Source organism: Calypte anna, chromosome 11, assembly GCF_003957555.1.
Source record: "Calypte anna isolate BGI_N300 chromosome 11, bCalAnn1_v1.p, whole genome shotgun sequence".
In the NCBI taxonomy this organism is placed as follows: Eukaryota; Metazoa; Chordata; class Aves; order Apodiformes; family Trochilidae; genus Calypte; species Calypte anna.
In genome coordinates this window covers 3,450,278-3,473,539 of record NC_044257.1, presented here as the reverse complement: position 1 = coordinate 3,473,539, position 23,262 = coordinate 3,450,278, and the positions used below count along the sequence as shown (strand labels likewise).

The 23,262-nt window shown below is 40.4% G+C and overlaps 1 protein-coding gene and 1 long non-coding RNA gene across 4 annotated transcripts in view; one reads left to right on the top strand and one right to left on the bottom strand.

The window, feature by feature from the left end:
• The window catches only part of LOC115598928, a 34,938-nt gene extending 15,002 nt beyond the window's left edge, over positions 1-19,936 (bottom strand). The window contains exons 1-4 of one of the 2 annotated variants that reach the window (XR_003988019.1): positions 19,734-19,936; positions 14,077-14,209; positions 4,220-4,325; positions 63-133 (exon numbers count right to left, since the gene is read on the bottom strand). This is a non-coding gene — a long non-coding RNA (uncharacterized LOC115598928). Of the gene's footprint in view, positions 1-62; positions 134-4,219; positions 4,326-14,076; positions 14,210-19,733 lie in introns of those variants that run through there. The other variant, XR_003988018.1, reaches the window with a different exon arrangement.
• Positions 19,937-20,397: 461 nt separating this feature from the next.
• The window catches only part of NFATC3 (nuclear factor of activated T cells 3), a 65,407-nt gene continuing 62,542 nt past the window's right edge, over positions 20,398-23,262 (top strand). For both annotated transcript variants that reach the window (XM_030457494.1, XM_030457493.1), the window contains exon 1: positions 20,398-20,690. In XM_030457494.1, coding sequence (XP_030313354.1) covers positions 20,591-20,690 — 100 coding nt within the window. In that variant the 5' untranslated portion in view covers positions 20,398-20,590. The remainder of the gene's footprint in view (positions 20,691-23,262) is intronic.

Genomic DNA, 23,262 nt, shown 5'->3' with positions numbered 1-23,262 from the left:
GTTTTAGGACATTCTAATCCTCTAATTATATCCTTACAAACTAGGTACCTGAGGCAAATGGAAAATGCTTCTGTTCCATGTCACCTCACCGAGGTCTGTAGTTTATTCCTGCTGGTGATAAAGATAAAAGTGCCTAGAAGCAAACAGGAGGGATATTCATCAGTTTAGCATGTGGTGACAATCCATTTTTTAGGAGGATCACAGAAGGCAACTGCTGTATTATTATTGCATTTGTAAGTTTGGTTGGCTTTTCTATAACTGACTTAAACAGATTTTAACTAAATGCAGCTCAGCCTTCGGAGAAGAAAATTGTCTGTACCTTTTTAACAGATTAGTTTTTTAAGTCTACTCTTCACTCAGGCTAGTGTGGTTTGGGAAGAGAGTGTTTCTTTCAAATGATAATCCAGAGTAGTTTCTGCTCAGTTGTTTTCTTAGCCTTGCTAAGCTAAAGTTAGCTTTTGTAAATACCATTCTTTTCTTCCATTGTAATATTTAGATTAGGCATGTCAAGCTGACCAATCTTTTTATGTGAACATAAATAGTCACCTTGTTAATCCCTGAATTTCCACTGCAAGCCTTTCTTGCATTCTTTGACACTTGTATGCAAATTAGCACAGACATTGGTGAGAAGGTACAGACCAACTGGATCTGCAGTTAACTGATATGCTTCCTGGTGATTCAAGAAATGGAACTGGCAAATATCTGGCATATTTCTATCCATCTTCTGATTTATTTACTGCCTAGTATTTTGTGGACAAGTTTACAATCTTTGCATAGCAAAGAAAAGCTATCAATTTTTTTTCTGCTAATTGGTAGAGATTAGTCAAGGAGCAATGTACAATACTGAGCACAGGTCAACAACGTGTATGTATTATAAATATATCCACAGTGCATCATGAAAAGCTGTAGTTTAACATAAAACTAGCACCAAGCAGATTTTCCTTGACAAGTGAGGAAGTGGCATGATCTGTCATTAGTTTCCTCCTAACGAGAAACAAGTATCTTCAACCACATCTTTAAACTCCCACACCATTGTGGATATCAAGATGCTAAGATTGGTTTATTTTAAAGGTCATCATGTGAGATCTAACATGCAATTTCTAAACTATAAACAAAAGATAACTCCACAAAAAGAAAGTGCATATTATCAAAAGGGAGTGAAAATTAACACATCTAAAAATAGACTCGAACATTGCTAATGTTTAAGTCATAAACAAAATTATGCACAGGGTTTGGGTTTATTTGTTGTTGTGAGATGAAGTTCAGGTCTGTGTGGAGTATAGTTTTATTCTTTGTATTATAGAAAGATCTGAAGAAGGCCAGGTGTTAAGAGTACACGGAGCTATGAAGAATTTCATGTCTGAGAGAACAAACATGAAAGGCAGGGCAGACAGGATATAACTGTATACAAAGAGGAGAAGGTAGGAAGGAGCACAAAGCTGATTGACCCATTTTTTACAAGAGTAGAGAAGAAGCTGGAGTACATAATTTTGTGCTTTCTGTGTTGTGATAGAAAAAGGTGGATGAGGTAAAGGAGCAGGAAGCTGAAGGACTCAGAGTATCATAAGACATGGCAGAAAAAAAATTCATATAAAGCATCTTAAAGAATGTGTTGTTGGATGAACTGGTAAAAAGAATGTTAAAATAGTAGGGCATCTGGAACAGGGATTACATGGAGTAAAATGAATTACCATGTACTTGAGTGCTTTTATTGGTTATTTAGATAGAGTTCTGAGATGCTGGATAATGTCCTAAATTCAGATCTACCCACATATCTATAAATATGGGAAGCAGTGACATACCTTCTTATATAAGAATCTTGATAGGACATTATTAAAAACGGAGCTCAGCATTGTTTCAAGTTTTCACTAGTTGACTATAAATCTTTAGACTGAATTACTTATAAAGGATGAAATGCTGGGTAAATTAAATGGATTAAAGTAACATATTTTGGATCTAAGTTCTCACAAACTTAAAAGCTATTTAGGCAAGGAATTTTGCCTCAAGCCCTTTTCTGTTTGAAATTTTTGAGTTGTATGCTTAAGAAAAAGGAACTGGTGTCCAATGCTTCATGGGGACTGCATGAGATTTTTCAAGTAATCTATTATGTTTTACTGGAATAGGAGGTGAACTGGAGAATGCCAAAAAAGGAGCTGCTACCTGTCAGCTACCTGTCAGTGAATGACACTGTTTATGTTGCTAGTATATTCTTGGGACTAATTATTCCCAAAAAAACCCCTACATAATTTTTAGAGACACTCAAATCTACTAAATAGACTGGTGGAGGATTAAATTAAAAATGTTAAACACTTTCTTACTTGAATGCATGGAGATATAACTAAAGCAAGGGACTATCAAAGCTGACTTGACATCTATTCTGAGCTCTTTCATTGAGCTATCCAGGCTCAAGAGTAATTTTATCCCATTACCTTTCCAGTTCCTCTATTATCATAGGAGACTTTGTTACCACGGCTCACATAATAGGCTGTGGATCAAACCAAGTTATCAAGTCCTTGCCTCCTGCTTCTTGTCACAACCTCCATCACTTTATAACATTTCTCTTTTGGGCCAGCAGAGACACATGCTTATGGTTACTTCTATTTTTCAAGTGAATCAGTTGCCTCATCTGATTCTTGGACCACACAAGTGTTAGTGATGGCCCAACAGCAAGGATGGCACCTGGGCAAGAAGGGGTACCTGGAAGTGGAGAGTGCCTAAGGAGGGGAAATGGGTCTGCTGAAGTCAGTGTTTATCACCTAGGAAAAGTCAGTATAGCCACATAAGCTTCAAGCCCCAAGGAGTACTTCTTGGCAGCCTCACCTTTGCACTTGCAGATCTTGTTAGAAGCAGGGTACATATTAGTCAAATCTGAGTTGCAGTTTTTTGCAACAAATAATCTCTACAAATAGTGAGAATTGTGGCAATACAGCTCTCCTGAATAAGGACACTGTCCTCTGGGAACCAGTTTGCAAGTTCTGTGAATCCTGAGGGCAGTTAAGACAAATGTTATTTCCAAGTAATTGAAGTTGTATTGTTAAAATACCAGTTAAAATTACTGGCTACTGGCAGAACAGCCAGGCCAAAACAGATCTCAGTGTTGGCTAAACTTCTCAAGTATTCAGTTTTGTAGAATGCCATGCACCCCTGCAATGAAATCTCCACTGCAAGGGTTCAGTTAGCAACAGCTCTAAGAGCTGCTGTGCAGCCAGGCTGGCTGGTCCTCTGTGAGCTGTGCCTACAATGCCTACAGTCTACATGCATTCTGAGTCACATTGAGAGAAGTTGCTGGCCCAGTATTTGTATTATTTAATGGTAAAATTGTTGTAGTTCTGATGGGCTACCCATTGATTTTGATGCACGTGGCAGCAATATTTGTCATGGAAATTTCCATTTCTGAGTGTAGATTTTGATTTTAGAGCAGGCTATCTTTTAAAGCTTAGACATTCCATTGCCTCCTACTTGTCCACAATGTGGATCATGGCAGCTGATAAACAACTCCATCAAGTGTAGAATCTAAAAATAAATACCCTGTTTTATCTCTTTTCCCCTCCCACTACTGTTTCCTGAAAACAAAGAATATTTTTAAAATAATTATTGATTCCTTAGCACACTTCTAAATGCTTGTCTCTGGAATTAGTGCTTTGGAAAGGGTTTGGATCAGTGACTGTTAAGACTGAAGTCTTTAGCCTATATATCAGATGCAGTGTGGCCAGGTCAGTTTTACAAATGTGTCCTGTGCAGTCAGTTTTAGAAAAGTAACCCTGATCCATCTCTTCCCACCCCTGCACCCATCCTCTTAAGTTCTGCAAGTACAGCTATGCTTACAGCTATTTGGCTAAGGCATCTGGGGAACTGACACAGGGTAAAAACAAACCAGCAAAATAGAGTGGGTTTGTTGGCCAGAATTTTTTGATAACCAATACCCACTGCCACCAGAAGAAGTGCTGATTAAGCACTCCTGTTCCCATATAGGATGACTTTGAACCAGGATATATAGTTCCTGGGCTATCCATAGCCCCACAGTTCATCCTAGCAGATGCTGTGGATAATGTCTCACTTCTAAATGAAAGATGAAAATAGATACTTTTTCAACACAAAGTGGTAGCTCTAAGTATAGGATAGATACTGGCAACTACAAATAAGCTGAGATGGAAGCTAAGTGGATTCTTCCACACCTAACAGACTAATAGCATTCTTGTACAAACTTGAGTTGTCTTACCTGGAAGTAAGGCAGCTAAGAGTTGTTTCTTGATGGTGTTACAGATGTTATGCCTCTTCTCTGTGCATGTAAGATATCAGTATTTAATATTTGAAGGGAGGTTAGCCTGCAGAAAACAAAAGTTGTAGCAATTCAAAACGTGAACAAATGATCAAATATATTTCATCTTGCAGCAGTTTCTGAGTTAACTGGGTTTAATTGTAAAAGCTTATTTTAAAAATAGAACTGCCAGAGGCTAAACTTTGCAGATCATTAAAATATAAAGACTTTTTTCCAAATAGTCATCAGTTTCTCTCTTTAAAGAAACTGCTATACAGTTGCCTACTCCTATGATACTCCTCATGTTTCCTAGTGAATTTTCACTTTTCTTCCAAATCATGGTATTCATTCACTTTGTTTCAGGATATTAATAGCCATAGTAACTAACTGTCAGTGAAAACCTTGTGCAGTCTCTAGAATAACAGGAGCCAACAAAAAGAAGTACTTTGCTTTCATTCCTTTCTTTTGGTTCTCTGATCATTTGCCACAAAAAGCAGATTATTTGGACATAACCAGGTTAGGGAGTGGCTCCATGTGTAGTCAGACTGGGCTGCCTGGATGCAGTCCTCTGTAATGTGCTCTGGATGATCTTGGTTTAGTGGGAGAATTGGACTAGATGATTTCTAGGAGTCCCTTCCAACTCTTATTATTCTGTGACTGGCAACTACTGATGATATGGAAGAGTTCACCTCTTCATACGTAATACTCAGTAATACTCCCTCTCAGATCAAGACAGAGAAAATGGAAACTCCATTTTTAAGGTGCCTTGTGATACCAGTTCTTTAAGAAAAAAAAGAAAAAAAAAAGAATTCCAAATAAATGCTCAGTCTATTGTCCATATAATTTCTCAATTATAAACTTGAAATTCTGATTGCTCTAGACAGGCAAATGAACTTGATCCTTTGCTTCTGAGTGAGGCCAAGATTTGGAGAAATCTTCTCTCCAAATATACTCCAATGTTACACTCCAGTGTACCCTAAAGAGTGTAAGAGATGGAAAAATGTAAGGGTTCAGGGGAAAGAAGTGAAAGAGAACTTGTTCCAGGATCCACACTAACCTTTCTTCATTACTCTTTAATGCTGTTGCTGAGAAGCTATTCTTCCCTAAACTAATTAGGTAATGACATTTTCTGCAGTACGTCTTCCTGATGAATCCAGGTACTTCTTACAGCTGCTGAGACAGGTGACAGACAAATTAGACATTATTATCTGTGAACCCTATAATATATATCTGGGAAAGCATATTAACTTTTTGACATGACTTCTCTTGAAACCTAAGGCATACTGGCAAAAATAATACTTGGGTTTTAGCTCCATGTTCTTACCACATCTGTGTAAGCCTAGATAAGTTAAAAGTTGCTTTAAAAGGATTTATGCATTTTAGTTCTCATCTGACTCCATATTTTTGTCTATAGATTAAAAAACTACAAACATTTGTAGGACTCCCAAGAGTCATTTCTAAAGGGAAAGATTTGAGAGGGTCAGAGCAAACAAAAAATGTCCCTCTGTTCCCTAAAACAAAAGTAAATTATTTGAAATATCTTTCTAGAGATTCTGTACAGGGAGCATATACAGTGGTCAGTATGTGAAAGGTACTCTGGCAGCACTGCTGGGGAGGCAGATAGGACCTGTAAACACAATAAGCTTTAGGGATTACCTCTTCCCATATGCCAAAATAAGTGCTGTATTATAGGGGGTAATAACTCAGCCCTGTATTCATAAAAGTGGAGAGTGAGCAGCTGCTTAACAGTTCTTTTCTGACTGTTACAGAGCCTTTAAAAATCTGTCTGGGTTTTTCCCTATAAATGCCTGTATTGTGTTATCTGGTTGGGGTACAGGCAAACATGGGAAGTTTGTAAATGTATGTGTGGTTATTAAATAGTCTGCATATTTTAATTTTTAATTTTCCAATAAATTTCAAGAGTCAGTAACAAGAAACCTGTTCATACAAAAGCAGTATGCAACTGCAACAGTATCTGGGATGGGAGGGAGAAGGAGGGTAACCCCCTTGGAGACTAAGCAGAGTGTTTGATAATGTAATTTTAACCATGTGTGACCCTTTTTAAGTGGATATCTCCTTGGTCTTGATAACACAAGTCTGAATTATAAGTGGATGTGGGGGTTTTTTTGGAAGAAAAGGGTAGCATATTGTGTGCACAGATAAAGTGTCATCTGAACAACGAATTCTGAAGACATAACATTAAGAGATATGACCCTTTAAAAATTCTGAAATTTTAATAAGAACTGCCTCTACCACTCAAGCCCTGTGTAAACAAGCCCAGTTTTGCACCTTTAGTAAATGTGCTACAATATGGATTTGCAAAGAAGCAGCCAAAAGTGCCAGTTTGCAGGCAAGCAAGTCCCTCAATTCTACTCAGACTATTTAAACACCCCTCCCCATGGCTTACTTTAGACAGTTTTATTAAAAGGACAAGCTTTGTTGCCATCTTTAACACCTTTTTGCATTCTAATAATTTTCTTTTGATTGGTTGCCTAGATAAATAGCAGGAACACCTTGTGCTCAGACAGGATTCCTGCTCTAGTTTGGTGTACACCTTTGTCACTGTCTCAGGTGTGGCAGTAAAATTGTTCATGGTAAAACAGATTAGGGAATTGATGCAGGTTAAAAACCACCTCTTCCCCACATCCCTTCCACCAGCTCACCAGTTGTTCAGGGGCAAAAAGAGAGAAAGAAGAAGGAGCCTGGAGGCCAGGATGATTTAAATGAGCACTGCTGACAAAAGCAGTGTTTATCAGGCTCTGTCCCCATAGGTATTAACGACCTGGTTGACATAGATGTCTGTGACATCAGAAATCTGTTCAAGACTTCCCAGTAGAACTAATCCAAGGAAGTATAAATCATACCCATACGTTTCAGAAAAAAAATACCTCATCTGTGAAAAGGGGATAATTGCTGTTATGGAAGTGATGTGATGTTTCTGTAGCTGCCTGTAGTGAGCCAGAGTGGTCTGCTAAACCTACAGCATGGAAATTTTTGTGCATTTGTACACCTTAGCCTAACCCAGCCATGATGTGTCACATAAAACTGTATTTGTATTTGTGACTGTATTTGTCACATAAAACTGTAGGTAAAAAATTTTTCAACAAGTTTAGCTCTTAAAATGGAAATTTAACGTTCAAATTAAACTTGGAGACCATATTCCACTGAAATATTATGGAAGACTATTAAATTTCTAAGACATTTTGGAAATGAAATCTAGTTTTTGGAAGTAATTTATCTACTGTAGGCAATATACTCCATCCACAGCAGAGACCCAAGTCCTACTTCTGTGTGTAGCCAAGCTTCATCACAGAGGCACTGCCATAAGAATTTGGTGGTTGTCAGAGTTACTGTTCAAGTTAATTGAGAGGAATTTTTGATTTAGTGCTATGTAACTAAAAATCACAAGTTGCCTTTGAAGTTGAATATGTGGGGATTTTTTTAACTTGTAAAATGAAAACAATTTCTTCTTTAACTGCACACAACTCTTCAGTTTTCACCCAGATTTTACTTCACTATCCCATTGTCTCTTTTAACAAGGGACAAAGTCAGTTTACATAGGATAAGAGTCTCAGTATAATCTTCTATTTTTAGAACTGAACTCTTTCCCCACAGCCCTTGAAGACAAAACACTATGTGAGAAGTTGACTACTCTCATCATATTCCAGCTGAGAACAGAAAAGTGCCAGCAACATCACAAATAAGCCTTTTTCTCATGAGACAGACAGCACATTTTTTTTCTGACAAACTGTTCTGATGAATTTCCAAACCCTTAGATGTTTATCTGAACTATACCCACATTTTTAAACTTTCTGTAGTTCTTATATCTGAGACTAAAAAATGCATTGTCAGGGCCATGGCTTAGAACAGCCAATAGTGTTTGTTTTCAGAGTTACTGGTGTGAATTGTGGGGAGAGGGATAAACTGATAAATTGTCTAAGAGCTTTAAAGATTCTCTTAGTTGAAGTAATTTTTGGTCTGTTTTTCCTGATGGTTTACTATTGCATATCACTTATTCCTGGCAATGATCCTCTGAGGTGATTATTCTCTGCACTGAATTGAAAATATATCTCTGGAACTAAGGTTAACCAGAGAAAAGCCTACAGCAAGTGATTCCATAGCCCCATCTTTATCACTTGCAATAAGCCTTATTACTTACTTTTTAGACTTCCTCCATTTTCCACTATTCATCTACCTTATTGCATGTTTTCTTCTGAAGTCACTATATGGCAATGTATTCACAGCATTTATCTTTAAGATCTATTCATTCATATACTCACAGATTTTTTTACTGGCATTTGTAAAGAAAATTGATACAATTGCAGTGTTTTAGAGGGTTTCTCTTGATTTATTGCCCCTTGTGGGCATGCACAGCACAGAGACTGCTGTTCTTGCACTTATGACACAAAGCATTTGGCAGCTGTACTAAATTCAGATATCCTTGGTCTGCTATGCCTATTGCAGCCACTACACGATCCCTGAAGAGTTGTGCTGACACAGCTTTTTGTGGGGCCACATCATGGAACTTAGCAGACCTGAACAATCCCCTCACTCCCCCCAAATAAAGAGTGAAGCTGGGTCAGTTCCCTTGGTTTGGCTCACAGGGTGGTCTCATGAATGCCTGTGACAAAACAGCTGAGCAGATGGCATGCTTCTCTGGTCCAGAGGGAAGGAAGAAACCATATTACCTAACACTTACTAGTACAAACATGCAAATATTAAACTTATTTCTTAGTGCTTATTGTTACAGAAGCAATTTACCTTAATGGCTAAGTTGCTGATTCTAAGTGTAAAGGAGTTAAGTAGGGGGGTATGAGACATAGCTGTTATAATTTATCATGTAGCCTGAATTAATTTTATTCAAATTGATTAAAATGTTGTTAGAGAAAGTTCTACAATATACTCAGTTGGCATTAACATCAGTCTGACTCACTGGTGTGGATCAACGTGTTGCATCGTTTACTAATTATTTAATTGCTAAATTAATATCATCTTTGGTTTGTTATCTGGCACAGTAAAGATACATGTTTAAAACAGCAACAAAGATCTTGCATATGGGGTCAGGTCTGGCTTTTCCCTGGATTAGAGTGTGCTCTGGCATTCAGTCAAACTGAACTGATTCCAGTTATTTCTGTACCGTGCCTGGCTTGGGCTGCCTTCTGCAAGTCTTGTAGTCAGAAACCTGTGACTGTGCAGTTCCTGCCCTGCATTCATTCTCTATAGTTTCTGCTTTGACCCAACCTGCTGATACCCCATATTTTAAAAGCTTTTTGTTTTTTGTTGAAGCAGCAGTTTCATCATCAGTACCATATTTTTACTGAAACTAGGTGTGTTCAATTGGTACAATTTACTTGGGGGTTGTTTTTTGTTTTGTTTTGGTGTGAGTTTTTTGTTTTTTTGTTTTTTTGAGCTATGCAGAAGGCACAAGAGAGGAAGGGGCTATATGCAAAGCTCTGTCTTTCACATGTCATTTGTCACCTAATTGCAAGATAGGTGCATAATGAGAAAGCTCTGGAATACACCTCAAAGATACCTCAGAGAAGGGGCATAGGGAGGCAGGTTGTTGGTGAAGAATATAAGGTAATTATGATGAAGATCCAGGTTCCACCCTGATTTTCAAAGGGAGTTATGGAAGAACTGCTGTTTGAGATGTGTGGGCTAACGTGGTTTATTTTATCTGAAAAGAGAGTGTTCACTGCTTTGCTGCTAAGCTGAGTCTGGGAGACGTAACCCCTTCATCCAGCCCAGCAGCCATCCAACCAGGACGTGCATCCATAGCCTCAGAGGCAAAGGTGCCAGGCTGAGCTGAAAAAACCTCCTGCTGCCAAAAGAAAGTGATGTCACTCCTACACTGCCCTAGGCAGAAAATTACCACAGCAGAGGTGAGTGAGATGTTTCCATCTGGTTTAGTGAGTTAAGTCAGTTCTGAGGGTCAGAGGAGAGAAAGGATGCAGACACCTTCCTTTCTGAAACAGGGCAGTGTTAAGTGGTGCCAGCTACCTCCCTGCACTTTCACTCTGTTGATTCCAACTAAGAGTTTATAACAAGTCATACCAGGCGATTTGTGACTTTCTGTTGAAAGATGTTACTATTCCCTTGTCAAAAGCCTTAAATTTAGTGAGGTTTCATCTGTTTAATTTAGTGCCTGTCATATTAGTGGAACCTAAAGCTAATCATAGTTTAAGTCACTAGACTTGGTTAGCCACTGACTGCTGGACAGCTGATGGTCCCAGGGGTTCTCTAGGACCTTATATTAAACATGTATAAAACAGAACTAGCTGAGGTCCCTCCCTTGTTCTACTCATGCTACCATATAATGAGCCAGTTGAGGGAACCAAGACAGAAAATTTCTTTCTTTGAAGAGCTCATTTGTAACTGGCTCAGATCCCTGAGCTGACTTACTGCACTCTGCTCACATCAGCACAAATCACCGAGTAGCTCAGGGTAGGATGGAGGGACAGGCTATGGCAACTCTAGATTAGGTTGGCTTAAGGTGTTACAGAAATACACCCTAAGCTGAAGCAGCAAAAATAGAAAAACTTCCCTTTAAGAAGACTGTTTTTTCTTGAGTGTTGGAGCCACTACTGAGAAAGGCAGAGAGATTATGTACAAAGGAATTTAAATCCTACACAACTCTAATTGAATTTTTAAGTCATATTTGGGCCATATTAAATATTGAAGACTTCCCAAAAAAGGAACCATTCCCACCCTTCTGTTTAAATACCTGTCATTCTGGTGATTTTATGGGTTAATTAGTTCATTTTCTGAAATGTATTTTTGGGATATTTTCCTTTTAACTACTTCGACCCATAACCTCATGTTCTGAGAGTTACTTAACCTTTGGTCTTGTACAGTTTACTGGCAACTGTTCCTTTCCTTTTAGTATCTTTCTTATTTGTGATTCTCTTAGCAATATAAACCACATATAGCTACTATTTCCTAAGATGAAACCTCACACAGTGAATTGATGTTTAAATAATGGAAGAGTTTTAGATATTTCACAAAGTTATTGACAGCAAGAACACTGTACATTAATACCAAACGTTTGACATCATTTACTGTAATAAGAATTGTAATCCCAGATTCAAAGCATATTAAAAGACAAATCAAATTTATTTTCTAACTAAGGAACTGCTGTAGGAAAGAGTTAACATTGCTTGGATATACTATATATATGAGGTTCTATGCCTTAACAAGTTTGGATTTCTTTCAAGTTTTACTCTAACAGTAACATTTCTTGGCTTATAGTTTTTTCTACTCTAATGTTAAAGCTTAATTTTAAGCTTTTACAGTCAATTTTTTAGCAGTCTCATAATAATTTGTCAGGGCATTCCCAATGAGAAAGAGTTGAGGAAATCCAGTAAGATTGGTCTGAGTACTCTGAAGGTATATAAATATAATATTGAAACTATTTTTAGTTTGATCTTTTGTCTGATTCACTGGTACATACCAATGTTTTGTGCTAAGCACATTCAGAGTCTAGTAGCCAGTTGAACTGGGTTTACAACTTTAGAAGCTGCTAGACAAGTAACTTTCATGTACTGTCTTGACTGGAAAAAGATTTATTTCCAGTTTATGGTCAGACTGTAGCAGACACACCCTTGCCTTTGTGATAATAAATATGAAGCAGTATTCTGTGATACGGATCTTAAATATCTTGACTTTTTCTTGAAAGAGCTACTCTAAAAATTTTAAAAGGTGAAACTTTAGGCAAGCCATTTCCCATTTGGTGCATTAGAAAGTTTTTCCTTCTAATTTTTCTTGAACAACTGTATAAGCCCAGAGGATTAGGGTCAGCTTGCAGGAGAGCACCAAGAAGAGCAGCTGTTGTTCTCTTTAGCATTTTTTGCTGAGCAAAAGCATGTCAAAGTGTTCAGGACAGCTTAATGCTACTACATGCTAAAAAAGTCATGCATTTACAGTGATTGGGGGTATAGACAGTCCTGCTGACTACTTCCTGCTGAATCCCTGCCCAGCAGAAACCACTTCATGGCTGATTGACTGTTTTTTTCTTTTTTAATTAGCAAACCTGGAGAAGTGTATGTTTTAATTCAAATGGAAACTGAGTAGCAGATTTCAGAGGCTCTGCCTTTTGTCTGTAAGGACATTTAGTCCAGCAAAATAGTTTATTAACTGAATGAAAAAATTTTCATGAATTTTCATCAACTAGTGCCTCCCTGTATTTCATAATTTTATGGTAGTTTATAAATATTGCCTTTTTATCATGTACCTTAGTTCCACCTTCCTGTTTAGAAACTCGGCATTTTGGTGGTTTTGTGGGTTCATTAATTCCTTTTTCAGCTGAATTTTGAGATATTTTCATTTTAACTGCTTCAACCCATAACCTCCTCCTATAAGAGAAACTCACCCAAATGCCTGTTACCTCTATGCACACTATTGCTAAACCAAGTTATTCCTCAGGATCCTCCTCTCAAGTAAAATATATTTTACCTGTTTCAGAAAATATTGGGGGCTGTTCAGCTGCCAGCTGAGCAAGACTTAGAAAATGGGCATGTTTAGTTTTATTTAAGTAGGAAATATGCTGATACCATGCTGGTATCCAGTATCACCAGCTAGTGCACCGTGAATATCTATTTACAGGGACTGTGTTGCAATCATACCACAGTCATCTTATAAAAATTATTCCTCTGTTGTCCCACGTGAGATTTCTAGTGGGAGAATAGTGAGTGCTGCTCACTATTCTTGCTGCCTCAATGGCTGACTAGGTAAGGACTTGTATATATAGCACCTATTTCCATCAGCTTCTTTGCTGTGGTTCTGTGGAAGGTATTGTCAGTGGTGGCTACACATAAGTGTATTTACTTATCTCTTTACATTACTCTCTTTTTATAACATCTTCTTCTTCTAGATGTTTACACTAAAACACTTATATCTACTGTCTACCTATTTGCTTTGTTTAAAATAGGATAAAAGCTAGATATCATATCAGCAGTAGATATTTTACCTAGAATAATTATTCATCTTTTTGATATGGTTTTGCTTGGCTTTTAATCTATAAAGAGACAGAAGCAAAACAAGAGTCTTCCAGCTTTTCCTTCTTACAGTTAAATGAATTCCCAACTTTCTTGATGTTTTCATGATTTTTTTTCTCAAATGGTCATCAGACTCTTTGTGAATTTTCCCCCATTGTATTATCATTTAAAAAATGTGTCTTTAAAGCCTATTATGTCTCTATGAAAGAACAGTTTACTCTGTGCCATGCAGTAGTTCTAACTTTTTTAGATCTTCAATTATTTTTCATCTAGATATTTGTTTCATAGCAGTCATAGCTAAAACTCTTGATACAGAAGCACCAGGCCCAGATCTCCAAAGGAGTGAGCATCAGGTCAAAGACTGTGTGCATACTCAGACATTTGTGGCCTTTTTGATAAGGAAAGCAAAAGAACTGATCAACTGATTTGGTTTTGCTCACCAACTAAATGGCATGAATCCTTGGGATGATATTTCTAGTCAGAATACAGCAGTACACTTTTATCCCCATCCAGTCTGATAAATGAGGAGCCAAAGGATGCAGCTAAGGCTATGCCTGGGAAGGGGTTAATGTAGAAAGATGAGGACCAGGACCAACAGCATAGTATCAGATGACTGACTCCAGTGAGGATTGATTCTGTGACTCCATCAGACAGTTAAACCTCCCAGCCCCTGCTCTGTCAAAGAAGAATCAACTCTTACATGCACTCCAGACAGCAAACCAGGCACAAAGTCAATCAACTAAAAAAACTGAGAGGCAAGAGCTGTTAATAAAAACTACTGCTCTATTCCAATGCAAAGGAAAAATAAATGTTGGCATTTCTTACCTTGCTGTATACCTTGCTGGCATTTTTAACTTTACACTGGACTGGATCTCAGCAAAAAAAAAACCCACACAAGCACCTGCCACAGCTGGGATATGGCAATCCTGCTTAACACCTGTTGCCTCTCAGCTGAAACCTGTTGGATCCAAATGAAGATGTTGGGTCAGAAAACTCATTAGGCACAGACTAAGCAGGGGATCTAAGAACTACAAAATGGATCCAGTTCTACAGAGAAAATGTAGACATCCAAGATCCAAACTACCAGGTAGTTTTTCACAGCATTAGAACCTCTTGTTTTATGTTGGCTTAGACTGATCTGAATCAAGGACACAGGATGATCTGCACAAGGCTGACAGTCCTCACTTGATGAATGAGCCTAACAGGCTTCATACAGAAACCTGACAATATGCATCTCAAGAAAATGGTAGTGTAGTACATTTATTCAGGCTACTTATTATGAACTAGGGTAAAAGGCTGTAGTGAGGGAAAAATATTATTTTGCTACCCCTGAAGATAACGAATATGCTGATAAATAAACCTTAACTTAACCTTAACTGATAAGCAAATGCTATGTATCATTTATTAATTTACAGTATGTAAGAAGGAATGACTTTGTGGTGACATCTAAGCTAATCAAAGGACTTCAAATGTATATATGAAATGCGGAAAAAATGGTGCACCTTAAACTGCACATGCATTACACTTGAACAAAAAAGAAGGCTATTGGAGGAGTATCATGGTACATATAGATCCTAGAACAGAAGAGCTAAAGGCTGAGACTATTTTGCTATAGCAATTGTGGGATGCTTCTTCTTTCCCAGAATAAAGAGAAGTATTAACCTAGCCAGGCACCCTGAATGTTCATACACAGTGTACAAGATATATTCCAGATTTGAAAGTCTTTATTCAGAACTATTTGCAATCCTAACTGAAAAAAGGAACACAATTTGTATTGTTCTCACCGTAGAGGGAAACAAAGGCAGTGTTTTAAGTGTCTATATGAATAGTAAGTTACTTGTGCTGCTTTGAGAAAGTCTCAAAATTAGGCTACAAGAAATTGGAAGCTTGGAACAGAACATCTATTTTCTATATTCCAGTCCTGTACAAGATAACTGTCTGCTGGCTATTGAAAAGTCAAAAATGAAAGTTGAAATATGGAAAAGTTAAGTAAAATGCCACCTTAGTCTTTTGTATCAAGCCTAAGAGCTTTTTTGAAACCTCATGTGAGTTTCCACCAATATTTATCTTATGCAAACATCACTGTGCATTACAGGAGTTTGTTCTTGTTCCTGTAGCAATCTCAGTTGTCATCTGATTTCACTCACAAACCACTTTAGCTGACTCTAAGGTATCTGCATAAGTAATCACTTTGGAAGCAAATACTTGTGCCGGGAGTATCCTTATATATTGATACAAGTAATAATGCAGCTGATAATTTTACTTTGCTTTCACTTGATGATTTGAGAGCAAAATACTATGAATATAAAGCCTGTGAAGGAATTCATGCTGTTAAGGGCTGGATTTCTAGACCCCTTGAGTCTTTTTAACGTGTAATGGTAACCTCTGTATGGGAGGATTCCAACCTGTTCCATATAACTATATAAATATAAAGCAGCAGCAAACTTTATGAAGTAATGTCTGCTTTACACAACAGAATGTTAAACAAACAATAAAGCAAAGCAATGATTGTTTAATGTAAAGATATATTGAAGAAAAATATAGTGAAGTGTACTAATATGACTGCAGTAAGTTTAGAAGAGCAATGAAACTTTTTGGGGAAAACTGTAAAATGGTTAAATGAGACTGCGACCTCATTAAGTTTTTATGTAGGTATGTTTTTGTCAACACACACCTTGTAGGCAATTTTTAAAAAAAAACTTTGTAATCTTGCTATTACAAATGCCCCACTGATCAGATGCTGGGCAAAAGATCTAGATAAGTGTTGTAATTAACAGTCATGGCACAAGGAGTCTTAAAAGAATGACTGCAGATTTTCACTAAAAACTTAGAATTTATCCAAGTTCAATGTATCCAGTCAAATTGCTCCCTTTTAGTCTGTCATCTGTTGCCATGTATTCTAATGCCTGAATTAGAACAAATCCTAATTTTCCTATAAAACTTTCCAGTGCTATGCAACCTACTTTTATTTTTGTTTTCCTTTTAATTCCCCAATGGTAGAAGTTTCACATTTCACCCAGGCGCTGGTAATTAGCCAGGGAAATTATTTAAAATGCCAGATGTCACATATTAAATATAAATAACCTATGACCTTGTGTGCAAAATGCAAGCCCCTTTCCTATATGGCTGCTGAATTTAACTTTCTTGAACAAAGCCTCTATACTGAAATAGTATCTTTCTCCTACGTAACACCATTCTGCATGGTTAAATGGATGTGTTGTTAGCTGCAAGAGATACAAAGGCTGTGATAATTTTGTTTGTATGCCACTTGCAAATGAGTTTAAGTGTGTAAGGATGCAGTCACACTGGTCAAAAAATTTCCCTTGTGCTTTTCCCCATAGTAGCTGTAAAAGGCATAACCACAGATGCAGCCACGGAACACTTATCTGCTGATTCCAGAAGTCTCTGTGCTTTCTCATCTACCCTTTCTCTGCCACACTGATGTGTGTGGCTTCTGAAGAGGTCCAGATTCAACCACAAGCGGGAATGAGATGAAGCACATGAAATACAACCTTATGTGTTATATTCTTAATTTGAGGCTCTTTGGTTTATTGAATCATGCAGAACAAATGCCTACCCATGCTTCTTCCAAAGCCTATTCTGGCTACAACTGCACATCTGGGTTTGATTTGCTGCCCATAGAAAAGGGGGAGGAATCCCTATTACTCCAAGACAAATACAGATCTGGGATGTGGCTGCAGATTCAGAATTCCTAGCTATCCAGCATAGGATGATGTGTGGAAAATAAAACACAGCACAATGTAGCCCCCAGGTTTTTGGAGCTGAAAGTCACAACACGCCTAGAAAATAACCCCAGCTTGGAAAGGATTCAAATACCACAGGAAGCACGTTCCTTCCTGCTCATGGCACATGCAATAACTCCAGCTTCTTACCAGATCAAGGTGTATCCCCATCTGAATGCAATAACAGCCTAAAAGCAGCGAGGACAGAAACCACCAAGCATATTAAATGAATAAATAAAAGCACCCCCTCCTCTCAAAACCACAAGGGAAATAGAGTTGTGTTTGTAACTGCCACCGTTTCATCTCAATAGTGAGAGCAAAAGCCAAATCAACCATCCATGCAGTGGACATCAAGCACAAAGCTTGACATAAGTCCCTGGAAATTGATGTAAGCCCACGTCAGTAATGGCTTCTGCCAACTCACTCAGTCACGCCCCAGTTACTCTTTAGCTGTATAGAAAGGCTTTGAAGGCATTTTTCTTTTTAGAAAATCAGATGCAGAAAGGATGTGTGTGTCAGTGCAGTAGCACAGAGACTGCAAAATGAAAAATACGGGGAAGACAAGACAAAAAGAAAAGATATTGCTGGCACAAAGTGGAAATTCAGAAATCAAACAAAGTTAACTGATTTTGAAACAGATACAACTTGATTTTAATGCAAAAAGCTCTATGAAGATTACTGTTAATAGCTATTAATTGCTTACACTACCACCTTACTTTCTACATATTCTATAAATTGCTGCCTTATTATCTAGATGGTCATAACATAACCAATTCCTTTTTTTAAATTTTTTTCTTTTTTTTTAGGATATATAGTCCTTTTCTTAACAGATAGCTGTAAGTAGAAGTAAAAGCACCGCCTAATGACCCACAAGTATCATAGTTTTCTGGATAAATACTTTATCAAGCAGGGGAGAAAAGGCTTCGTTTACAGTTAGGGGAAAGGAAGAAGACAATAGTATACAGGTTTCTAATTTAGCATATTCATCAGAAATAAACTCTGGGCATCTTATCGAAGAACACGGATCAAACACTTGGTTGTGTTCAAATTTCCCCTTACAGAGAGCACAAGTTTGGTTGTATTTTTCTCTAGGGACATGCATAATGAATTATCTGCTGGTATAGCAGAACAGGAAACTGCTATGGTTACTTCACGTGCTGTAATCTGACACAACAATTATTTAACAATATGGCAAATTCTAGTGTTTGTTTTGAAAATGTGAAAGATTAGAAGTTTTCAGGCAAAAGTCAGCTGCTAAGAGCTATTTTACATATATTTTTCTGAATTGTACACTGTGGGCCTGTTTTCATTCAAGAATGCATGAGGGAGGTTTTATTACCTATGGTTAATCCAATTACACATTCTTTTCCAGTGTGTCTTGCTACATGACCTTGGATTTAGAGGTAAAAAGAGGCTACAGGCCAACTGGGTGAGAGCTTCTTATAAAGGTTTGGGCTTCCTTCAGCAGAGGGAATTGGCTACCCTGAGAAGAGCATCGACCTTTGGTTTAAGTATATGATTCTTCAGCTGTAGTTGCTCGTGTGTTTTATGTAAAGAAACAGCTTCGTGGTGTGTGGGAAGGATGGTGCCTTACAAGATTAAGTAGTGGGCAAACATGCTGCTGTGTATTCTGGGCACTTGAAGCAGCTTCCTGGTCACTTGAGCAAACTCCTCCTGCCCCAAGTACTGCATAGTATTTTTTTTTTAATGTGTTGCTTTCTGTTTCCACTAGAGTTGCAAAATCACAAAGCAGCTTTTAATTTAGGCTCGTTTTCTTCAGCAGACTGCTGAGGTTCCTTATAAGTGCAAATAGCCAGAATTATCTGAGCCCTTTAAAAGCCTCCTAGACCCAGCATTCTCCACTGTAGCAAGTTTCTCTTAGTGGCAGCCTTTTCTTCCTTTTGTTCACCTCTGTAAAGGTAACATCTACATACAAATGCACACATGGGTTTAGGATAGGCCTGTTTGACTCTCTAAATAAATACAAACACAAAAAGGCCCCGTGTGTAGAAACAATTTGACCTACTTGAGAATCAATAGTGACAGATAAAGCAGTAATTTCCACACTGCCGTGTAATCATGACATACTAACAATAGTTCAGTTGGTTTTTCTACTAAGTTAGGAAACCTGGTCCTTCAGTGTTTAAAATATACAGCAAGAATATTCCTGGTTAATGACTTTTAGCCCTACATAACATAAATCTCATAAAAGAACTATAAACAAATGACTGAGTAGTTGTTTACTATCAATGCCCATGTTTCAGCAGAGACCTAAAGTCTTGCTAGATAACAGATAGTGAGGATTAATCTTTCACTGATACCACACATCCAGTGATGTCTTTATTAAGCTGCTCTTGGATTTCTTAGGCTACAAATTCCAGACAACCCTGGGCCAGTTACAGTCTCCACACTGCCATCCATCCCTGCTGGGAACAGATGCTCCTGCTGCATGAACACCTCTAATTCACAACAGGAATTTACTTCTGCCCTTTTGTCTGTCAACAAGAGGCACAGCCTCTAACCTTAGGTTACCGTGCAGGCAGTCTCCTGAAGCATCTGTGCTCTTCCCAGTGGCTACCTGGCTACTGGCACACCTTGCCAACAGGTGTTTTATCAGCCGCCTCACAGTGGCTGTAACACCAGTTTCCGAGGAGCCTGGAAAGCACGAGGCTGCCAGCTTGGAGTCCTTCAGCCGGCAGCTGTTACCCAAGAGGCATTCCTCAGCTTTCGCCAACCTACCTAATTACCAGGGCCGTTAATTGGTGCTAAGCACGCCACCAACCGACACGCGGCGTTTTAGAAGACACGAACTCAGCAGCCCCCGCTTGCTCTCGCAGGGGGCAACTCGTGCCCTGCAGGAAGGGGCTCACTCAGGGGCGCCCGAACCGGCCGCGTCCCGGTGGGTCCCGGTGCTTCCCGCCCGAGGCCGGGCCGGGCCACGCGGCGCTCTTGGCGGCCCCCGCGCGGCTGCGGCGGGACACGTGGCACGCGCGGCCCCGCCCCTCCCTGCCCCGTTGGCTCCAACGGATTGGGCGCGCGCTCCCGGCGGCCCAACCAACTACAGCCCCCGGCGGCCCTCGCGCCAGGCGGGGTGGGGGGAGGGGCGAGGAGCGGGGGCGGTGCGAGGCGGGCTCTCCGTGCCACGTGACCTCCCGCCAGGCCTACCCCGGCGGCACCGGTCAGGGTCACGAGGCGCCGACGGTGGCGCCGACGTCAGCGCGCGAGTGAGCCCGACTGTGGGAAACGCCGACGAGGGGCGGGAAGAGGAGGGGGGGGGGGAGAGGGCGGGGGCCGCCCGGGGGCACGGCGCGGGGGCGGGGCCGTCGGCCTCGCGGGGCCGGGGCGGGGCCACCCGCTGCCCGTAGTGGGCGCCCTCCCCCCCCGAGTGACAGAAGGCGCCCGGGCACAGGAGCTCGAGCTGGGGTTGCAGCTGCCGCTCGCGCCGCCGCCTCCCCGCGCGCCCCCTCCCCTCAGGCAGCGGCGCCATCGGGTGTTATGAGGCGGCCCTGAGGGGCGGCGGCGAGCGCAGCCCGGCAGGAGCCCGGCGCGGCCCGGCTAGGGCGACGGGGACTCGCTTCGCCTCGCCGGCCAAACCCATGACTACGGCAAACTGCGGCGCCACCGACGAGTTCGACTTCAGGCTGATCTTCGGGGAGGACGGGCAGCCCGGCCCCGGGCCACCGTTGGGGCCTGTAGGTGCGTTCCTCCGCGGCAGCGTCGTGGGCTCTCCCTCTGCCGCCGGGCCGGGGCCGGGGAGAGGGAGGATCGGCTTCCTGTTTTCCTCCCAGTAAAGCGAGGCGGCGATGGGGGGGCTGCCGCCTGTCCCGCCGCCGCGGGAGGCGGGCGATCGGGGCTGTGAGGGGGTCGTTTTAGCGGCGCCCTCCCTCCTCCTTCAGGCTGCGTCCGCTTCCCGCGTCGCTCCCCTCAGCTCGCTGGCGGGACCCGGGGGCTTGAGGGGCCGTTGCTGCCATTAGGGCTCGGCCGGGGCTCTCAGGGCCTCTCGCTGCCGTTACAACTTTCTTTGGGAAGAGGAACGCAAGAACTGGCGTCGTGCGGGAGGAGCCTCCCCTGGGGCGCGGGGCCTTTGCGGGGGGAGGCTCCATCTCTCTCGGAGGGAGTGAGCGGTTTACATCTGGTGGGCCCGGCCCCTCTCCCGCGTCCCGCCGCCGCCTCTGACGCAGGTAGCGGCGGGGGGACCCGCCTGTCATCCTCTTCGCTGCCGGCCCGGGTACGGGAGGCGTCGCGGGGCTCGGGAGAGTGCGATCGGCGGGGGGTCCCGGTGAGGTACCGCGTGTCGCCAAACCCGGCGCAGGGCAGTGAGCAACGAAACCTTAACGGGGCTGGGCTCGACTCGAGGGCTCTTTGCGATGGAAAGTTTCGGGAAAAGGCACAGTTACACTGGTGTACTCTCATAAACTTTGTGTACGTGCGTGTGTATACGTGTGATGATTTTTGGGGTCTGTATGTATGGATCTATGCGAGCATCTCGTGCTTCCATTTTTTGTTTTGTAGTATTCGAGCCCGAAAGTCCTCTTCAAAAAACCCCGTGTTTCTTAAAAGTGCAGAAAATAAAGTACTCCCTGTAAATTACAATTTGGGGAATCAATAAGAGCCAGCTGTGCAGTGTGTAGCTGTACCAGACTTCGATGGCTGCATGCTTTTTTCCTGACCTACTTGAACTAAGTATTAAATGGTAATGCACTGTCTTAAGTCTAACTGGCTAGATGATAAGATAACTCTGAAACATGATTGTATCCAGGCTAGATGATGCAGCCATGTTGTTTTGTTCTCTGACTCGGTTTTCTGCCTAAGTAGATGAGAAAAAAAACTGTTGTTTGATACCCTCTGTATATAAGCCAGTGTGACCACTTGGTATTAGTTTCTTCTAAGATTTCAGACTTTCTTGATGCTAAGATTTAGTTTACAGATTCCTTCAGATAAGGGGAGTTTTTCTTTGCCTATTTTCCAACTTAGTGGAATAGCAGATGGTGCTTTTGGGAAGGCAGCCTGAGTTGTTCTAGCCAATTAAATGCATTGCAGTACCACATGAAAACAATTGGGAATGTTAATAAGTTACAACAAAAATTAAAATAACACCCCTATTTCTGTCCTTTTTACATAAAAATCAGTAGTCTAAACTCCTTGGCTAATGATGGATGTAAATGAGAAAAGAATATTCTTCAGAAAACTGGAAAAACCAGTGATACTCAATTCCCTTTTATAGTATTTGTGTTTTGATAGCATTCCTTAAGCAAGCAGATCAGGTACTTCTCTGAATTTAGAGAATTTTCTATGATTGGTTATTTAAAACTATTTTTAAGGTAGATTTTAAAATGTGATATTCAGACCATGAACTGATTAGTTTGTTGTAGCTGTCAGTAACAAATCCTGCATCTGTAACCCAGTAATTTCACTGTTTTGTGGAATACTAGAGATGATCTCACCTGCTGTGCACAGATGTGGTCTTCAGGGAAAAGGATTAGAGGTGTTCTCACCTTAAAGTATTGTGTTTAAAGGCTTTCTGAGTTTAGCTGTTTATTCTGCCCATGTATTTCACATATGAAGAACTAGATTTTGTATGAGAGGACCCATGCTGGAAGTGTTACGTATTTCCCTTGCCCTTCTTGAAAATATATTGAATCAGCAAAAGTTCTTTGATCTCCCTAAAGCATGGATGTCATAATCACATATCACTTGCTTCAGTGATGTTGTCAGTTGTGCAGCAAAGTAAGCATCAGGGTTTCTTTGTTTGTTTGTTTCTAATATATGGTGATAATAAAGCATGGAGGTCACAGGTAAAGTTGCTCGTAAGTAATATTAAAATAAGAGGTTATCTGTGATCATGGAGAATACTTGAAAATGCATTCTTGTGCTTCATGCTTTAGAAGTTTGGGACTGGCACACTTGTGAAGAGGTATCTAGTATTGAGTTATTGTGTAAATAACATGGAAGTCTACCTTAATGCTTTTTTTATACTGGGACTGGTGTGGTGTGTGTGTGTATTTATATAGATATATATATATTTTAACTGCATTTTTAATCAAAAGCTAGAAAAAACTTCTTTCATTGAACATATTTTTGTTTTCTGAAAGACTAGTCTAGACAGTCAGTTACACTTTTATGGCATTAAAAGGACAATTAGATAAATCAGCTGGGATTCCAAGTTGTTATGCAGAACAATTTCAGTGGTTTGCACGCTTAGTTTTGTCCTAAGTGGCAGAAATTGAGACTTAAGTTCTGCAGTAGTGCTTGTCTGCTTATTTGAAAG